The following is a 21,126-nucleotide window of genomic DNA, read 5'->3' as shown; positions in this document are numbered from 1 at the left end:
TTTTTCAGATAGAAAGTATCTGGCATCACAATTCTGTATATGTAAGTGGAACCTTGAGAGTTTAGAGGAAGAAATACATTTATACTTTATAATCTCTACATGTTTATGAGCCATCAAGTTCTCCAAGATTGAAATACGGCAGGTTCTTCCTTAGTCCTGAATTGTTTTTTAAAGTGACAAATGTATCCTCCAGTATGTCTCTTATCCCCAACCAGAGGGACTATTTTTTGTAGAGATCTCAGCTCTTGGCAGTGATGTTGGAGGGGAACAGGGTGCTGAATTTGTACAATGGAGAAATGATAACTCAGCAGGTTGTACTGAAATGCCAATTACCTTCTGTTTCTAAAAAACTCAGGTTATATTCTGTCCTTTCCAGAGCAAGTTTATTTGACATTGTAAAAGTATTGAAGATTTCATTTTAATTGGCTGAGATTATAGTTGAGAGTGAAGGCATAGCATTAAGCTGAAGGGCAAGAATCTCTTAGAATAGCTTAGAATGCATTTCCCATCCCTCTAGATGAGACTCGACGGCGAAACTCAGGGACTTCAGCTCCTGATGAATCAGGGTGATTCCTGCACTGCGGAACTTTGAGGCCAGAGCGTCCCTGAGGTCTGAGATCGCAGGCAGGTCACTTATTCTCATCTGTAGAACAAGACAACAACACCTACTTCACGAGGTTGGTGTTAATGCAAATGTCATGTATAGAGCACCAGGACTGGCCCAGTCATTCCTCATGAAGTCTCAGTGAGCCTCTCCCTGCGCTAAGCTGGAAGAATAGCTATGGTGAGATGAGAATTCTAGGTTACAACGTTATGGGTTATCTCTGAGTCAGGAAGAATTTAGGATGGCGAGAACATGGCAGTAATCTCTTTAAAGAAACAGACCACTGCAGAAACCACATGACGTTTGACTTTATTCTGATGATTTTAAAATCACTCTTGTCATACCCAGCCAGACTCCTCTTCTTTCTCTCTTCAACATGGGCTGCCACTTTCTTTGGACAATCTAAGGCAGTGTTTCTGGTATACAAAAAGTCAGAAGACATCTGGAAGCCAGTTCTCCAAAACTGTGGCTTCCCCAAGCCTGGCTGCCTTCCCCATATTTTTTTAGTTGTAACCTGGGAGATAACAGTGGAAAATGCTCTAGAATTGGAATCCTGCCTTTGGGGATGTTCTCTCAGACCACTCCTTAGATGTTACCCCTCCTTGAGGCAGTGGCCTACATTCGCTAACCTGAGGCTTGCCTTTTCACTCTCTCAATGGTGTGTCTGTGGAGCTGAAGTTCTTAATCTTCATTTGGCCCAATTTAGCATCCAAATCGTTCAGATCCTGGGGCCGGCCCAGTGGTACAGTGGTTAAGTTCACATATTCTGCTTCGTTGGCCCGGGGTTCGCCGGTTCGGATCCCAGGTGCAGAGATGGCACTGCTTGTTAAGCCATGCTGTGGTAGGCGTCCCACATATAAAGTAGAGGAAGATGGGCACAGATGTTAGCTCAGGGCCAGTCTTCCTCAGCAAAAAGAGGAGGATTGGCGGCAGATGTTAGCTCAGGGCTAATCTTCCTCAAAAAAAAAAAAAATCATCCAGATGCCTAGGAATAAATCTAACAAAAGAGGTGTGTGTGTGTGTGTCCTGTTAAGAAACCACTCTCCCCACAAGTTCAGGAAGATATATTCTTGTGCGATCTTCTAACAGCTTTATTGTTTTGCTTTCACACTTAAGTCTACAGTCCATCTGGTATAATTTTTGTTTAGGTTTAGGGCAGGAATCAACTTTATGCTTTTTTCCATATGTGTTCCCAAATGTCCCAGGATAATTTATTGAAAATTCCCTCCTTTCACTCCCAACTTTGAAGTGTCACACGTGGCATAAATATGATGACCACATGATTTATTATCCAAATCAATTAAATTTTGAGAGTAAAAAAGGGCATTGCTAATAACTGAAATAAGACAAAAGGCATAAACAGACTGTTTGGAGCAAACTGGCGTGATGGTGACCCATCACCAAGCAGGGTTCATACTGTGTGGGGCTGTGATTTCTTGGCTCTCTGTTCTCTTCCATTTCTGACCATCCTTGTACCAAAATCCACTCATTTCTGCAACTTTAGAATAAGTCTTGATTCTATTAAATATGTCCTCTCACCTGATTGTTCTTCAAGATTGTCTTGGATGTTCTTGTTGTGTAAATACTAGAACCACTTGTCATGTTTCACCAAAAACAAAACAAAACAAAACAAAAAACTGCTTGGTTTTTTATTAGGATTGCATTGACCTGTAGATCAATTGACATGTTTAAAACGCTGAATCATAACCATGGAATAGCTCTCCATTTATCCAGCTCTTCTTTATTGTCAGTCAACAGTGTTTTTGAGGGCTTGTTATCGGGTATGTACAAATTTAGAATTGTTATATTTTCCTAGTGAGCTGAATCTATTTTTCGTTATGAAGCGTCTGTCTTTATCTTTAAAATAGGAAAATCTACTTTGCCTAATATTTCTAGCCACATCTACTTTTATGGTTAGTATTTGCATGAAATCTCTTCTATTCTTTTCCTTTCAAACTCTATTTTTATGCTATAGATATATTTCCTGTAAACACCACATGAAATTTTTTCAATCCAGTCTAACCATCCTTGTCTTTTAGCTGGAATATTTAGTCAATTTATATTTTAAGTAATTACTTAAATATTTGGAGTTTGACATACCATCTTGCTATTTGTCATGGCTGTTCTATGTATCTTTTTCTCTTTCCACCTTTCGGATTGAGTGTGTGTTTTTTGTTATTCCTTTTTCCTCTTTCGTTTATGTTGAAAGTTGTAACCATTTTACCCTTCTTCTAGCGTTCACCTTAGACAGTACAACATGAATCCTTGACTTATCAAAGTCTAATGTAACTGTGATCCTACTTTTATTCTCTTCCCAGACAATGTAAAGATTTCAGGGGGGCCGGCCCCATGGCTGAGTGGTTAAGTTCACGCGCTCCACTTTGGGGGCCTGGGGTTTCACTGGTTTGGATCCTGGGTGTGGACATGGCACCGCTCACTTGTCAAGCTACGCTAAAGCAGCCTCCCATATAGCACAATCAGAGGCACTCACAACTAGAATGTACAACTATGTACTGGGGGGCCTTCGGGAAAAAAAGGGGGAAAAAAAAGAAGATTGACAACAGTTGTTAGCTCAGGTGCCAATCTTTAAAAAAAAAAAGACAGAAATTTTATTCTCATTTCCTTCCCCAACTTCTACGCTATCATTTATTTTAATTCTGTATATATCTGAAATTCTGTAGACATTATTACTGTTGTTCTATATGGCTAATATTTATTTAAATTTACCATATTTACAATTTTTCCTTGCTCTGTACTCTTTCTTACAACTCTGACATTTCTTCTGCAGAAAGAATATCCTCTAGAATCTTTTTATAAGTCTGCTGCTGAAGAACTCTCACAGTTTTTCTTTTCCTGAAAATATCTTGAGGGGTATTTTTCCTGGGTATGGAATAATTCTAGGTTGGCAGGTTTTTGCTTTGTTTTTCCCAGCATATTTAAAGAATCGGTCTATGATCTTCCGGCTTTCAGAATTTCTGTTGACATATGTGTCGTCCTTCTAACTGCTGCTCCGTTGAGGGTACTCTGTCTTTTTTCTTTCTTCGTTTTCATCTGATTTCTTTTATGATCATCTGTTAGTCTTTGGACTTCTACAGTCTCACCAGGGTGTCTCTAGAGATGGATTTCTTTGTAGTATCCTGCTTAGGGTTTGGATAGGGTTTCTAGTATCTATGAATTAATGTCTTTGATCAGTTTTAGAATACACATTTTGAATGGTAGCTCTTTAAATATTATTCTGCCCCATACTGTCTCTTGTCTTCTCTTTTCCTGTTAAGCATCTTCTTACTGACTCCCTTGAATTTCTTATCCTTCCTTTTGTATTTTTCATCCCTGTGTCTTTCTGAGCTTTATTTATTATATTTGTCTTTCTGGAAAAAATTATGGATAATTTCTTCTGACCTGACAATTCACAACTTTCTTTATTACTATCTCTAATTTACTGATAAATCTTATCTTTTTAAATTTTCATTTATTATTGTATTTTTGAGCTCTAGAATTTCTATTTAATTTTTATTCAAAGATGCAGTGTCTCGTTTAAGCTTGCAGACATCTGCTGAAATGGTCTTTTGTCATCTCGATCATAGGAAACAATGTTGTTTTACAATTTGTGTGCGATGATTCCGGTATTCGGAGCCCCTGTTCTTCTGTTTCTATTGTCTGCTTTCTGTGCTGGTTTTAATTCATGTTGTCACAGCATCTCACCCATCCAGTTATCTTTGACTATATGCTAGATATTGTATTTTAAAGCTGATTATAAAAATAATTTGAGGTTTATGGGTCATCTTCCCCCAGAGATGATTTTTGTTGGCTCTAGATAGTAGCAAACCAGGAAGAACGTAATCCAATTCCAGGGACTGGGATTTTCTGGGCTGTGCAGTGACTTATAGCAGGACCACATTCCGAGCTGGTTCACTCATCCTTACAGGGTGTAGCTCTGAGGGTGCCAAACAAAAACACAAGAAGTGTAATGGGGTCCCCACTCTTAAGAGGCAAGAGGCCCAAACTCTGTCTATCTACCCTGGAACATTGTCAAAATCTCCACTTCACTTCTTTTACCTCTTTTAGACTAGGAAATGCCACTGGGGCAAAAGTGGCCCTAATTTCCATATTCATCAATTTCCCCCAGATCTTGGTCCATTAATTCTTCACGATCATGTCAGCTTTCCTTGCCTTTGAGCTGATGCTTATTTTGTATGATTGGTTTTTTTAGTTGTCTTAAGAGGCTTGAGTTACCTAGTTCACCATCACAATAATTAGATGTCCTCCACATAAAATATGAATTAGATTATAGTCTCTGCCTTGGAATTAACCAGTTGTTTTGACCTGCGAAAATTTACTTACAGTCTATGGGCCTGTTCCCTCACATGTAAACAGAAGGATTTGAGGGGCCGGCCCAGGGGCTCATTGGTTAAGTTTGTGCATGCTCCGCTTCAGCAGCCCCGGGGTCACTGGTTCAGATCCTGGCGCAGACCTATGCACCATTCATCAAGGCATGCTGTGGCAGGCGTCCCACTTATAAAATAGAGAAAGATGGGCACAGATGTTAGCTCAGGGCCAATCTTCCTCAGCAAAAAGAGGAGGTTTGGTGGTAGATGTTAGCTCAGGACTAATCTTCCTCAAAAAAAACGAAGGATTTCAACACAGGCACTTGGGGCCCTGCAACGCAGTTTCTACTCAATTAGCACAATTTACTCTAAATCACAGGGTAGCTGTTAGGATGAGGAGCCCAAAGAGAAGAGATGCAGTGACAGAATGCAGTGACTACTGCTTTCCTTATTTTTCCTGTAGCTTAGAGAACCTGGAATATGGTAGTACTAGAAAATATTTTAAGAAAAAAGGAAGGAAGGAAAGCTTGCCGACAGGAGATTTGCTAGCATCTTGTTTTTATTCTATGGTCTCACTCACTACTGTTATAGACGTCAGTATTATCAGGCCAAGAACCCCCTCATGTAGTCTGAGATCAGAAAGAAAGAAGAAGACAGAGTCTCACATGAGTCTGGCTTGCAGAATCTTAGGAAACTTTATTAACCAGCATACCAGCTTTGTGGGAGCAAGAAAATGCAGCATTTTCAGCCCCATTCAAACATTTGACAAAGGTTTATATTAATAAAAGAACCCCATCTCCCACCACAACATTGCATAAAGCCATCGCACTGGTGTAACAACCTTACCAGACAATGGAAGGCAAGAGCCTTCATCAGAAAACGCAAGAAGCTGGGTAACAGTGAGATCTTTGTGCCCCTTTGCTTAACAGTCTCTCCTACCGCATTTTCCTTTTTGTCGTTTCTTGGTATCTTTTATGATAGAACACCTACTTTCTGACCCCATGTGATCCTACACAAAATACATGTCAGGTAGGATAAAGGAGAACAAAAAAGAGAAGGCAGGGTATCACCAGGTGGCTAACAGTTTGAAATTGGAGTGCTGCCCTAGGACACTAACCCTGTGGAACAAAGGGTTAGAAACAACGGCCAAGACGAGTTTGTCTGCACAACCCAGGCCTTAATTGGGGTGCTTTACTATATTTCAATTGAATATCTGTTTTTAAGCCTTCCTTCAACAATCAGAGCATCTCTCTATTATGGCTTCCAAAAGTCTATCTGTAAAATAAATTACAGTATTATAATGTTTCCCACCACTATCAGGAGAGTATAGTAGTTTCATAGCTTACTGCATTATCAAGAATCTATAAATTTGATTTAGTCTTTTTATTTTTTAACTTGATGCATCCAAAAGCAATAACTAGATTTTTTCAACATAAAAAAGGAAAATAGCTACCCACGCCAAAGTTAAGGGGTGCAACAGCCAACAGAGCTGAACTTACAAACGAAATTAAAGATTTGTTTTTGGATAGTAGTTTTATTGGTAAAGATATATGAAAACTGTCACTATTAAAAGTAATGGTAATAATACTAGCAGGTAATAAAGCTCTAAGCTTTACCTTGTACTTCCACCTTCTCTAAGGAGAAGAAAATCTGCCTAAGAACAGGATGTTAGTTGAGGGATTGTGCCGAATGAAGAAAATGAATGGATGGTCGGCATTGAAATTTTCCTCTGGCATCAGCATGGCGAGCATGATCGTGCCTGCTGTGGCTGCCGCAGCCTCCGTACCCTCCTCATTCAGGTCCACAAAGGACTTGTGGATAATTTTCGATACGAAAAGATCTCTGGCCCCTGACATGCCAGACAGATCAGCTTTGCCCCTGTTAAAGAGGTCTTGTACACCTAGGCGGGCTAGATGGGAGGTGAGATCGTAGCTCTCTTCCAGCTTGAACCTGGGCAAGTGGACATTGACTTCAGCGAGACCCAGATTCTCAGGTTTGGTCCACTCACGCAGTTTTTCCAAAGTCAACTGTTTCTCAATCTGGAGTTAGAATGGGCAAAAAGAAGAGATGAAAGCAATTTTATATAAGTAAAGTAATAAAGTGTTATTTAAATGAATGGACCCATAATATCAGTTGCTAATTAGTTTCCTTTACGTGTTGTACCAAAACAGATTCCATTTGGAGGATATCATTTCTTTCTGACAATTGGTGATAACAGAACAGAGCTATGTTCCAAGCCATCAAGGGCCCAAGTATAGGAACTTCAGACATTGGTCCATCAACTATCCATCCATACCTACCCATCCACCCACTCACCCACCCATACGCTCGCCTACTCACCCATCCATCCACCTATCCAGGACTTATCAGCCTCTACCACACTGGATTGCTGTGATAGGTTATGATGGCTGTTATCACCCTAAGTGTTTGAGTGGTGCAAGGGGAAATTTTAAAGCTTTCTTGTATTTATTCTATTCTATTTATTCTGAACCCCAGTGATCACTGTGGTTATCTGAGAACCTCACAGAGCTGAAGTAATCTCTAATAAATTTAGCTTGTAGGTAAAAATAGAAAAGGACTTAGTTCCTCATCTAAAATGGGGGTAATGATATACATTATTATAGCATTTCTGTGAGCATTAAATGAGTTGATATATATAAAGTGCTTGGCATATGGTAAGTGCTATATAAATGTCAGCTGTTATCATTCCCACTATTGGACCAGAACAGAACCATCACTCCACTTTTTCTGGATGCTGATAATTCCTTTCCTGAGGCTAGAGACTTTCTTTTTATAATCAGAGACAAGATGAATATGGAAATGCAACTGAAAGAAGGACCACACTGATTTTATCACAAACTCCATACATGCAAACGGCTAACATTAGACCCCTTCCTGATAGCAAGTTTGGTTACAGATGGGGTAGAGAAAAAACACACAGCAGGCTAGAGACACTGAAGAAAAAACAGTCTCCACAGTGTTGCCTAGTCCTAGCCCTAACAGGAGATGCCATAGCCTTTAAATTACATGTGATAGAACCTCACACAAAGTCCGTATTAGGAAACAGGCTTACCATGTCACCTGAGGCTTTTTCTATCATGCAGCTACTGGAAATTTAATTCACAATTTATATGAATTGTGGTAAGAATGAGCAGTGTAACAACAGGACTTTACAGTACATGATGAAACTATATACTATAATGTTGTGAGTTTTTAATTTTAAAAAATTTGTTTTAATAAAACAATCCTCATTTTACTGCACTTTCCTCTAAAGTTCATTTAAGAGAATTTCCATGAGCTGCTATTGACTAATGTTGCATTTAGTACAGATCTTTAGATGTTCCCACCACAACTGTGCACTGACAGGAGCTGAAAATCTGAACTTAGGGCTTTGGAGTAGTAAATGTTAATGGCTAATTTATAAAGGAACGACAAAGAACAGGAAAGGAAAGTCAAGTGACACCAGTAAACGCATAACAAGCACCTACCACTCGACATACACACAAGGCAGAATCGACCCATTGAAAGGACACAGGAAGATGAAGGGAGGGGCCGCACCTTCTCCAGGCCCGTGGACTCATCCTCAATGTCGTCTGGCAGCAGGATGATCATGCTGAGCTCTTTGCCTTGGTAAGGCAGCTCCAGCACACGGCACTTGAGGTCCTCGATGTAGTTGTATGGAAATTTCTTCTTCTGATACATCATTTTCACTGTTTTTGTGTCTTTCTGAACAGTTAAAAGAAAATCACTCCCATGATTATCTGCATTGTCCTAGAGCCATGAGTAAGTTTAGACAGCTACATCACCTCACCTTATTCAATCGGAATGGTGCGTCTCTCGTAGCCTCTTTCATGAATTTCTCCTGCCAGTTTCCCTTGAAGTAGATGGCATTCACCAGCACAAGTTTAGTCATGTTATCAACCATACCCTTGACCAACAGTTCCGGAATTTTCCCTAAAAAGATAAAGTAAGCTGTTTTAAAAATCCACATATTAGAATTCCAAATTTAAACTGATATTTGATTAGCACTGAAATGCAATTCTATTTAATTTTCCTTTAACATGGTACTAAGTTAGGAAAGCCCTACCAGCTACTTTAAATAAACCAACTAAAGGGCTAAAAACAACAAAATTCTCCTTTTCTGAAGAGTGTGATAAACAATGAGCCTTATTTTGTGAATGGCCATTCTTTTTCAGGAAAAAAAGATACTCCTTAATGAAAATGTTTTTAGTCACTACAAAGTAAACAACTTCTTCAAATCCTGCAAGTGGAAGCCTACTTTCACAAAAAAGACGTTAACAAACATCCAAAAGGAAAGAGAGTTACTCCACTGAAACACAGACTCCGCCTGTGCCCACAGCTTGGCCATGGACAATTCATCCTACGGAAGACAGGTGTTCTGTAGGGGCCCCGACTCACTCCAGGACCAGGTCAGAGAGTCAGTCCCGCCTACCATCCCTGAGTTCTTAGACAGGATGCTGGTCATTTTATGACCAGAGCCATTTGTGAACACTGATTCACAAGTATTAGGATATTCCTTTCACACGTGTACTAAATAATTTGGGCCAGCTGGACTTTCCTCAAAATTTTTATTCCTTTTATTCTATATTTAATGTTAGTTTTCATTAAAAATGTTATTTTGGGAATTTATGGGGGAAAAAATATTTAGCTGCCTCAGTTCGATCGTGTTTAAGTTTCCACTTTGAGGAATTTGTCCATGTGAAAGCTGTCCGACACTGGACAGTGCAGAGTTCATCCCCAGGATCAGGGTGAGGAGAGAGGAAAACGAGGAGGGAGTCAGATGCAGGCGGGGGAGGTGGGAGGAGCCGCAGAGCAACCAGTGTGCAGTGATGGCATTCTGCCCAGCCTCTCACCCTCTGTCTGTCCTTTGACCCATTCATTTATCTCCTTTCTTGCATCTTCAGGGGCTTGCTGAAAATCCACACTGGCCAATTCAGCACCATACATCTTCTGAGTTGAAGCTAAGAAATCCTATTTTTAAAAAAGGAAATGTCATGAATAACTCCTACTACATACAAAAATGATTTTCTAAAATCCTTAAAAGCAACATAAATTGTCCTAAAGGCATAAACTTCACTGTAACAAAAAAATTCTAACCCTTATATACTTTTTTATTATGGTTAAAAACACATAACATTAAATTTACCATCTTAGCCATTTTTAACCATACAGTTCAGTAGTTTTGGTGTTATAAAATATTTACCAATTCTTTTCTAACATTTGACTAATATTTTCATAAATAAGCAAATACTGTACTCGACGTACTTGGAAGTGAATTATGCAAGTCACTGTTACTTTAGTAAAACAGCCAGGTCAGTCTGTTCACTGTGAAGACTATATAATGAAACCACACCAATTAATGGGAATGCTATCTGCATATGTTTTCATTCTGTATCATTTTTCTGAACGTTTACAAAAACTAAAACCGACTTCGGTGAGTTGATGTGCTGAAAAAAATCTGCACTGTCCAGTGACTTTTAGAACACAAAGAGAAAGGGACTTACAGCGAGGAAATTATAGGTTTTCTCTCCATATAATCTATTAGCGAGTTTCAGAATATAGGGAGCTCCAGGTTTGTTGATATCAGCATTCAGACTCTGAAATCTTGAATGAATATCCTCAACAGTATCAAAATAAAGTGCCTAAAATAAAGAAAATATCCTTTTTATAACCGTTTATTTTGAAATTATAAAGTGATTTTTTGGCACTGGCTTCCATTGAATTAAATTAATGTGTTTTTATTACTAATTATTGAAGATCCTCAACCCAATGCTTTATTAATTTTCACTGGAGAAAAAATGATAGATAATCCAAAATTTATGGCTTTGTGAAACAATAATTGCAACGTTAGAAACTGTTTTTATATCACTTTTTGTTATAATTATAGTTCCACAAATATGAGTGGTAATAAACTAAATATTTATACAAGTCTGCTTTTATCCCAAGGAAAATCGTAAACGGTATGTTCACATATATATTCTGTATCAAATATAATTTTACTGAAAGTTCTCAGAAATAAACAGTAAAAATAAGAATCATCACCTATGCAGGAATTACCGATTGAGGCTTCTTTTAAATTAGACTATTAGCATCAGGTATTCACTTATTTAAAAACAACTTCTTTAAACTTAAGATCCGGCAAAAGTTTTAGTTCCCCATGTATCAGTTACAAACCAAGAGTCCCTGCATGGTCTTATGAGGCCTGGGCTGGTTCCTTGCTTTTAAGACACAAACCTGCACAGTGTACAAAGTCCAATTACTCCCCAAGATATGGAGTGTTTGCATAATTGCTGCAATCGATCTGCTTTAATGGGAATTGGGCGGGGGGAACCTTAAAACTATTCTTTGCTGAGGTCAAAAAGTCCCTGGAAAGCCTCAAAAGAGAAGCTGATATTATCCTACAAGCAGCAGTTGACAATTAGTACTAGGAGTAAAAAAAAAAAAAAGGTGGATTTCTAAAAACTTTAAAATGCTTTGGCATGTGCCGTGATGAAGACAGTGGTTTTCCATAAATGACAGTAATAGAAGCTTTGCAGCTGGGATAGGTTCATAAACTTGAACCAGAGCTGGATCTTCCCTAGCTCCAGGGGCAGTGTGTGTGGTCTGTGACGGCTATGTTGGAAAGACCTTCACTGCTGGCACTTCTTTCCCCTGGATGCCAAAGAAAGCCAGAGCCCCCTCTCAGAATTAACCAATATCTATCAGAGAAGTGCCCTCCACACCCACTGAGGACAGGAGGAAGGCTGGGGATCATCGCTTCTTCCCCTGCTGTTAAGAAGGACCTGCCCATCACGAAGGGCTCAGTCCTACCCCCGCAGCCGCTGTGCCTCACTCTTCTCTCCCTGCAGGGCCCCCTGCTCACACAGCATGCCATGTCACAGCCCACAGAGCCACGCCTGGTGCCAGGCACAGGGTTAGGCCGCAGGAATACGGAATCACACTGTCGCCTTGTCCCCTCTAAAAGGCGAGGCCACCAGCTTCTCCAGTGTGATGCGTTTCCTTTGTGTCATTATGCTTAAAAGTAACGTTACATAACAGGTATTATTTATGAGTAGCAGGTCACCACATGCAAAGCAGAAACTGGAAAATCCTAGTCCAGGAAGAGGTGCTGTGGCTTACAGGAAAGCCCATGATTCGCCCCCTGGACTAGAAGTGGCACACTGCCGGGTTTCGTCAGCCATCTTCATTGCTGTATCCTCAACCAAACAAAACCAGTGCCTGGGCTCCGGCAGGTGCTTAGTAATGACTTGATGGTCAATGGAAGCCTGCGTACAAATGGATTGTTCTTGGGGCTTTTTCTGAAAGTCTGATCTCATAATGGATAGTTGCTGAACACAGAAATGCAGTTTTAAAAACACCATCTTAAGAGCTCAAAGGCACCACTTTTTAGTGCCGACTTTACGACAGTGGGAGACAGCAGGGAGAGCAGACTGTTTCTGCTGACCTTGGACACCTGTGCCGCTGTATTGCCTCTGGTCCCCAGAAAGATCATGGCCAGCGCTGAGGAAATGCTTAAGGGAGAGATGAAGATGTTTCCAGTAGGATCGCTCTCATTCAAAGCGCGGAACAAGTCCACCGCAAAGTGGGTGTTGGCTGTGCTCAGCTGCTCCATGGCGAAGGCTGCAACACAGAACGGAGGCCCGAGCTGCCCACTGCCCACACCAGCAAATTAAGCAACTGCGTTTCCCCACCTCTTCCTCAAATTGTGCCAGCCACTCTGAAACGCCCAGAACTCGTACTTCCTCTCTCTCTCTCTTTTCTTTTTCAGGAAAATAAGAACGCTTCTCCATGTGCACAAGGGACGACTGACCAAGGATGCAGCAGGGACATAGGATCAGGACCCAGGGTATCCTGAAGGGCTCTGACCTTGCAGGCAAGGGAGTCTGAGGAGGACCGGGCCAGCCCACCTTGGCACAGCAGCCAGCACTGGGCCTTTCCTACTACGTTTGGGAGCAGACACATTTCTGACCCTGTGGTTCAAGTCTCTGATTCATTTGGGCAGTGAAGCCATTGCTCACATTTACCTGAAATAAGAAAGTTTCTATTGGAAAACCACAGCTGCCTGCGATACATCACAGCAAAGTAGATGTAATCATCCTCATCACCGAGATGCAGCCGCTAATGTTCAGAGAGGCTGAGCGGCTCAAATCTCATAGCTGGTGTGGGCTGCAAGAGCTCGAAAACCCAGCACAGGTCCGGGGGTCAGGTGGGGCAACCCACCGACGGAGAGGGTGACAAGTATCCTCGCTGTCACTCCCACTCTCAGCTCAGCCACCCACTGACCCATCCTGACTTCTACTCTCAGAGCCTCAGTTTCCCCTCCTACAGGCAAGGAAGAAGAATAGTTGTGCCGGAGGCCTAGCCTGTAAATAATGAATTACTGTCGTTGATAAAGAATCTCCAGGGTGGCGTCGGCCTCCTTTCCCTTCCAGCCGCGGAAAGGAGAAGCGGGCTCTGCCCGGGGCTGCCTGGAAAGCGGCACAAACTGCTCAGGAGGGGAGTTGAGCGACAAAGAACAACGTTCTGATCTCGTGCTTCGGTTCTGCAGTGCAGCCGCCACGCCCCGACCTCCGTCCTCGCAGGCCGGCCTGGCCGTGCACCCCGACGCGGGGCGGGAGACCCGGGGTCCCCAGGGGCGGGGCGGACGGCGGGAGTGGTGCCTGGGCGCAGGGGGGCCGCAGGGAGCAGTCCCGGCGGACGGGCGGGGCTGCGGTGACCTCCCCGCCACCAACCCCCCGGGGCGGCGCTGGGCCGGGGCGCTCGCGGATCGGGGCCCCGCCTGGCCTGTCCCGCCCGCCCCGGCGTCCATGGCGCCCCGGCCCAGCCTTACCGGCGCGCGGCTGACGGTCCCGGCGGCGGGGCGCGAGGTCAGGGATGGAGCGCCGGCCCGGGCGCTTATAGCTGCGGAAGGGGCGTGTCGCCAGGCGGGCCCCGGGCGGCGGGCAGGCGCTGGCCCTTCCCCGAGGTGACTTCCTGGGAGTCTGGGCTTCCGGGCTCAGCCAGGTAGAACCGGTGAGCCTCGGCTGCACGCAGGGCCCTCCTCAGGGTATCAGCACCCTTCCGAGTTCTAGGCAAACTCGGGTCTCTGGCTAGGACCTGCTGGGCTGTGTCTTACCGAGACGTGAATGACTGAGATGACGTACTGTGTTGCCTCTTAGAGGGCTAACTAGCCCCTTTTGAATCCTACCTGTATATATATATATACTCCAAACTCTGGGGTTATTATTGTTGTTATTATTATTTTGGTGGGGGAAAGCAAATTTGAGACCTCCTACATAGGGGAAAGGAGAGGCCTCAGGGTAAGATAAAACAGAATCTGTTCCAAACGACCTCCTCTTAGGTCCCAAAGTGAATTCAGCCCCAATACTCCCCTCAGAGGTGATGAGCACACCAGGCTGGGTCAACTCACATACCACACACCAAGATAACTCACATCTGTGTGAATAAAGAATTTCTTACCCATTATACTAAAATTTAGTAAAATAAATAAGATTTAGCTAGCCCTGGTGGTCTATTGGTTAAGATTTCCCACTCCCACCACCACAGCCTGGGTTCATTTCCTGGTCAGGAAAACACAGCAGCCGTCAGTCATCAGTCGGTTGTCATACCTCGGCAGCTGTGTGTCGCTGTGATGCTGAAAGCTGTGCCACCGGGATTTCAAATACCAGCAGGGTCCCACATGATGGACAGGTTTCAGTGGAGCTTCCAGATTAAGACAGACTAGGAAGAAGGACCTGGCCACCCACTTCTGAAAAAAGTGGCCATGAAAACTCTGTGAGCAGCAGTGGAGCCTCTTCTGATAGAGCACCGGAAGGCAAGAGGATGGCTCAGAAAGACCAGGCAGGCCTCCGCTCTGCTGTCCAAAGGGTCAGAATCCATTCAAAGGCACTGACAACAGCAGTGCTAAAATTTAGACTCACCAGTTTTCTTCCTTGTACTGAATACTAAAACAGAATGACTATGATGCAATAGTAAGGGCAGTAACTATTTCTGGGGGATTTTTCATTTGTTTGGTTCCCCCTTTAAATGCCTAGGAATGTAATTTCACCAAAATGTATAGTGCTGGAGGGTATGAAATAATTCTGCACTCATAATACTTCTCCCCTGCTTTCTTGCAAATCTCAACATGAAAAATGGACAAAGGAAAAATTCTGTTGTTTTATTAGTATAGATAATACTAATATTATCCATATTAGTGTGAAGGGGTTTGTTTTTTTTTTTACTTTGAGAACTTGTTTATAATGAAAAGAGGCAAAGAAGATCATAATAATGAGTACCCAAAATACTCTCCATAGTTTTAAAAAAAAACAGCAAGAGATTGCAGAATGCTCCACAGTTTTACAGCAAAGAAGCAGAGATTTGTTGAGAGCCCGTCATAGTTAAGTTGAAGTGGTTTGATCAAATCTGGTAACAGCTCCACCATTCCTCATAGAACCAGAGAACCACTCGTGAGCTCCTAAGACGTCAGTGTGAGAAAGTCAAGAGTGAGTGGCTTGACTGAGGAGTTTAAGTTAAAGTCTGAGACACATAAAGCAAAGAAAAAAGTGTTCCAAATTTGTTTTTCTCCTGACATTTTGCCTTTACGCTCATCTGGAATTAGTAATCTAGCTCCGATATAAAATGAAACCATTTCCTAAATCAATGCATATACTGTAGAAGGTTCAAACAAAATTGACCTTTATACATTGATCATCGAGCAATCCATGTACTGTCTAAGGTCGAAGCAAATTAACTATTCTGTTGAATAACACTGGAATGTTCTACCCGTGGCTTTAAAGTGTGAGCAGCTGCGTCGGAGGCCACACACTCATGATGGCAGTTTGTACAGTGTATTTGGTGTATTGACTAAACTCGAACACATGTGTACCCCAATTATGATCGAGCAACTCCACGCCCCGGGAATTACCCAACAAAAATGTGTGTGGGTGTGTGCACTTGGAAATATCTACCAGAATGTTCATAACAACATTACTTGTGTTAGATCCAAAGTGGAAACCACCTAAATGCCCATCAACAGAAGAACAGATAAATTAATACAATAGATTAATATATGACAAGAGAAATGAACAAGCTACAGCAATACACAACAACATGGCTGGATCTCACAAACATGCTGTTGAATGAAAGAATGTAGACGCAAAAGAGTAGAAGCTGTATCCCTCTGATTACAGAACGTTCAGAACCAGGCGGAACTAATCTGTGCCGCTTGAAGTCAGGAGAGAGGTTCTCTTTGGGGAGGAAAGGAAATTGTGTTGGCTGTATTTTCTTATTTTCTGTATTCTTGATGCTCTGGCACCTGAGGTCTTGATTGTGGAGAGACTGCCCCTCCCAGGACCAGCTAATTCCTAGAGATAGCAAATGACTCTCCTGCTTGATATACAAACCTACCAATTCGGTGACCACACCTCAACTACCTTGTTTATCAAAGTCTCACACGCCAAGCCAACATTCCCCCTGCCCGGGATCACCCCAGCACCAGGTACTAGACAGCTAGAGACCACCTATATAGCCCAGAGCCCACCGAAATTATTTAAACCATCCAATCCTAAGCTCACATTGTGTACCTACCCTGCTTCGCCCATTTCTTCCTGCAAGAACCCCACTAAAGGCTCTGGGCCATGCTCTGCCCTCTGCCCTTCTGCCTCCTGTCTGGCCTGGGTGCCTCCCAGGTCCCACATGGCGTGGCGTCATACACCTCCTATGTCTAGGGGTCTGTGAGTATAAACTTCTTCCTTCGTGACAATTATTTCCATGTCAGCTGTTTTACCATACCTGATGAGAACAAATCATTTTGTGTGTGTGTGTGTGTGTGTGAGAGGAAGATTGGCCCTGAGCTAACATCTGTTGCCAATCTTTCTCTTTTTGTTAGAGGAAGATTGGCCCTGAGCTAACATCTGTTGCCAGTCTGCCTCTATTTTATGTGGGATGCCACCACAGCATGGCTTGACGAGAGGTGCTAGGTCCACATCCAAACTGGCAAACCCTGAGCCACCAAAGCGGAGTGTGCAAACTTAACCACTGTGCCCCCAGGCATGCCCCCAAATCATTTTTTTTTAACACAAGGGTTGTGAGTGGGAATGGCATGGGTGAGGGGTTCCTGTGCTGGTAGCATGCCATTTCTTGACATGGACAGTTAGACAGAGTATTAATTTTGTGATAATGCATTGAGTTATACACATAATTTATTTACTTCTCTGCGTGTATGTTATACTTTATCAAAAATGATTAAAAAGTAGCAACAGAAAGTGTTAAATGTTAGCAATTCTTTTATTTCCTATCTCCCCTCTTTGCCACTCTCGCAACAGGATTAATCAGCTTGAAGTTGGTTGGGGCCCCTACTGTCATCCAGCATGTCCACTCCCCAAATTTTGGTCACTGGCTTGTGCCTGAGGGACCCAGATAAGCTAGTGGGCCCTGTGTCCTTCCTGCTCCCCCACAAATCCCGAATCCAGGTGGGCAGACTTTCCCTTCAGCTCTCTCGCTGCTTCAAGGTGTGGAATGAAGAAGATAGAGGACACGTTTTCCAAAGATCCACAGCTAGATCTGTAAAACGCACGGTAAGGAGACAGTCTCAAAGCAGCAGCAACAGGCGTTTGAGAACTAATTGTCTTTATGTTATTGACCTCCAGGTTAATTGTATTGTGGTTTAGAGAATAGGATCTCTATATTATTTCAGGCTTCGGAAATGTTTTGAGACTTTCTTAAGGGCCCAGAATATGGTCAATTTTTGTAAATACTCCCTGTGTTCCAGAAGAAAAGATATATCCTAAATCCGTTAGGGAGATTGTTCTATATACAGCCATTAGAATAAGTGCACTAATCATTTTATTCAACTTTATATTTAGATTTAATAAGCATGTTTGATACTGACCCTGATATCAGTTTCCCTACATTGAACCAAGCATACATGGAGTTAAAACCAAAATACTCTTTCCCTGCTTACTCTCTGGCTTCCTGGCTCCAGAATCCACTATCCTCCATGGAGACAGAGACCACCAAGGACAAGCACCTGGATTCATTATCTCCTCCCCACAAAGAGATGCAGGCTGGAGGGAAAGTTGCTGACCAGCAAGGTCACGGGCTCCCTCTTCTCTGCAAGTATCTCAAGGCCAAAGACAGGCTGGCGGGAAAGCTCCAACCAGCAAGGCCATATGCTCCCCCTCCCCTACCTAAAACCCCAAATAAAAATCCTTCCTTTTAGCTTTTCAGGGAGTCTGGGATTTCAGCATTAGCTGCCCTTTCTCCTTGGTCAGCGCTGTGCAATAATAAAATTCCTACTTTCTTCCAGTACCCCCAGTGTCAGAGCTTGGCTTGCTGCACAACGGGTGAGCAAACTCACTTCAGGTTCAGTATCAATTTGGCGACCCAGATGGGATGGTGTCCCAGGTGGACGTCTCGCCTGTGGCACACCAGCCTCTGGCTAAAGGCCTCTCTTGGAAGCTATCCTGCAGCTGCCTGAGCCCCTTGTCTCAGGGGCAGCCCCAAGCCACTGGCTGCTAACCAGACGTCATTGGCCCATGGCCCTTTTGCTTTGGTGGCAGAAGAAACTAGGTTTAGGACTTAGGAAGACGTCTCTTGTAAGTAGCTGGTAGTTTTTGTTTTTGTCTTTGTGTTAACCTTTTCCAACAGGACCAGCCGGAAATAATGGTAACCAGCAGCCCTCTGGCCTCCATTTTGTTTTGAAGTCACGACAGCTCAGCCAGATTTTGCTAAGTCCCCCAGAGTGCCCACCGAGGTCCCTTGTCCTTGCTCATTTGGGAAGATCTGTGTAGCGAATCTTCATTTGTTGGGTGCCCCCTGGGTGTAGGACACAGACTAAGCTGGGACTGGAAGCACTCTGGGTTTTGGTTTTGGTTTTGGTTTTGGTTTTGGTTTTGGTCTTTGTTTTGGCTTCATTTGTGGCCAAGGGTTTTTGGGAAAGCACACTTGTTTGGTATTTGTTGTTTTTTGTCTATTTGTCTTTCCTTTTAAAAGGGTTAACATGGGAGGTACCACATCTATTCCACCTAAGAGCCCCTTGGGAAAAACTTTGGTTGATGGTCAACCTATAGCTATAAGCCAATGTCTGAAGAGGGATGATTTTCTTTTGTAACACCACATGGCCACAATATTCTTTAGACTCCGGAGAAAAAAATGGCCACACAATGGATCCTTAAGTTGAGAAACATTTTAGAGAGCTTACAGATGCTAATGAAAACATTAAGGTAACAAGGAGAAATCAGAAAGGGAAGAGTCACAGGCCTCATCCCAACAGGATGGAAATCTTTAGCTAGTTATTAAAAGGAAAATGGGATAAATGGAACAGACATGAGTAAAGTTAAAACAAAGGTTTTACTAAAACACTGCCTAAGGTTGGAGGGGCTAAAGGGACCCCCCCCATTAGCCCCCCAACATTAAAAGACATCAGACAAACCTGTTCTATTCATCCGAGTTTGAAAAATGTAAAAGGTCAGGAGACAAAAATCAGAGTGAGAAAACTGACCAGCAATTGTTTGAGGCAACAGTTAGGCTACTAAGATTAATGAGACTATAAAGATTAAAGTGTTTAAGCTAATATTATATGAAGAGGTTATGTCAACTTTGCCTGAATGTTTCTTTAGGAATAAGTGTTATGTCTAACTGGGAATGCTTCCCCTACACAATGTTGTAATACCAAAACTTGTTAATGGAATTCTAATGTAAGTTATAATTAAAAGTATGGGTTAGTAAAACTAAGATAAAGTTTTGTAAAAATTGATATACTTAAACAGGCCAATTTCAGTTCACCCAAACTGATGTATGCAATTGGAAAAGCCAGCTGCAACAACAGAAAGCCTGTTTTAATCTTTTGAGGCTTCTAAATAAAATCAGAAATACTTTACTGCCTCTTTAAGAGAAAATAATTAAATAATTAAACATGCCAGCAGCCTAACCCAAATCTGCTGCTTTTGTCTACTCTCTTGCTGAGCTTCCTGCAGGCTGAGCTTTGCTCCAACTCCCCAAAAATTCCTGATCTAAAATTGAACAAGTGAAAATAAGTAGGCATTTGAGATGACTTGAAATTATAATGACCATTCTGAGAAACCTCTATTTCAGAAAAGAGAAGATTGAAAATCTCTCATAATAAAATGTAGTCTTTGATTAATATGTCAAAACTTCTAAGTTATTTAACATGATATAAAATAATCTTTGATGAATGAAAGCCTGTTTAAGTTTACTGGCTTGATTTAAAATAGTCATGTCCTCAGAGTTTTCAGCATTGGCTATGATGCAGACATACAGCCTGGGTTCACTGGTCAAGTGAGCTCATGTCATGTCTGTTACAAAATTTATTGGCAAAACTAATAACTCAGTATAATAGCTAATTTTGTTTAATGTTTCATGAGGTTTTTGTAGACGATCTGAATATAATTATTAAGAATAGGTAAACTAAATAAATATAAAACAATAAAAGTTTTTGGAGAAACTTTTTAACAATAATTATACGTATTATGATGTATGTACTTAAAACAACTAAAGATGATAGTTAACTGCTATAATGTCACATGAAGTTTTTAAGAGTAATTGCTAAAACCGAGTAAGAGTTTTAAGTACAATTATTATGTTTTATAGTCTGCATACTTAAAAAATAGCTTCCAAAGCCTTTTTAGAGACTTGAACTTTATAGCTTTACTAAGTTAAGTTAAATAATAACAGTTTATTGGATATCCAGGTCATTTCCACATAAGATAAAATATTAAAGGTTAACTACTAAGCATATATTTGTCTGCCTTTGTTTTCTTATATCAAAGAAACTAAAAAATGCTTAGGTTTATTGAGAAACATGTTTTATGTATGCTAAAGAATTTTCTATGAAAAAACACATATTTTTTAAAATTTTTTTTAACTGTTGCCAATCTTCTTCTTCTTCTTTTTTTTTTCTGCTTTATCTCCCCAAACCCCCCATACATAGTTGTATATCCTAGTTGCAGGTCCTTCTAGTTGTGGGATGTGGGAAGCCGCCTCAACGTGGCCTGACGAGCGGTGCCATGTCCATGCCCAGGATCCAAACCCTGGGCCGCCGCAGTGGAGCACGCGAACTTAACCACTCGGCCATGGAGCTGGCCCCCCCCACAAAAACACATATTTCTAAAAAGTCTGTATACAAAGAAAGTAAAATATATGTTTTCAGTAAAAAGGTATAAAGAATAGAAATAT

At 41.9% G+C, this 21,126-nt stretch overlaps 1 protein-coding gene across 1 annotated transcript; it reads right to left on the bottom strand.

The window, feature by feature from the left end:
* Positions 1 to 5,605: 5,605 nt before the first annotated feature.
* SERPINB1 (serpin family B member 1) lies at positions 5,606 to 13,885 on the bottom strand. Its single transcript, XM_046640030.1, has 7 exons — positions 13,781 to 13,885; positions 12,395 to 12,570; positions 10,455 to 10,592; positions 9,804 to 9,921; positions 8,741 to 8,883; positions 8,488 to 8,655; positions 5,606 to 6,968 (listed from the first exon to the last, which is right to left on the bottom strand). Exons 2-7 carry the CDS (start codon positions 12,560 to 12,562, stop codon positions 6,564 to 6,566), a joined length of 1,140 nt encoding a protein of 379 aa, XP_046495986.1. The 5' UTR covers positions 12,563 to 12,570; positions 13,781 to 13,885; the 3' UTR covers positions 5,606 to 6,563.
* Positions 13,886 to 21,126: the final 7,241 nt, after the last annotated feature.

The sequence above is a fragment of the Equus quagga genome, chromosome 15 (genome assembly GCF_021613505.1).
Source record: "Equus quagga isolate Etosha38 chromosome 15, UCLA_HA_Equagga_1.0, whole genome shotgun sequence".
NCBI classification, from domain to species: domain Eukaryota; kingdom Metazoa; phylum Chordata; class Mammalia; order Perissodactyla; family Equidae; genus Equus; species Equus quagga.
Note: the sequence above shows the minus strand (reverse complement) of the source record. Positions and strands in the feature narration are given on the sequence as shown.

Excerpts from the sequence above, each read along its gene's own strand:
- SERPINB1 (XM_046640030.1), bottom strand. The coding sequence starts at position 12,562 with ATGGAGCAGCTGAGCACAGCCAACACCCACTTTGCGGTGGACTTGTTC. Across the intron at positions 10,593-12,394 it reads CAGCGGCACAGGTGTCCAAG|GCACTTTATTTTGATACTGT; the intron begins GTCAGCAGAAAC and ends TCTTTATTTTAG. Across the intron at positions 8,884-9,803 it reads GGTCAAAGGACAGACAGAGG|GGAAAATTCCGGAACTGTTG; the intron begins GTGAGAGGCTGG and ends TTATCTTTTTAG.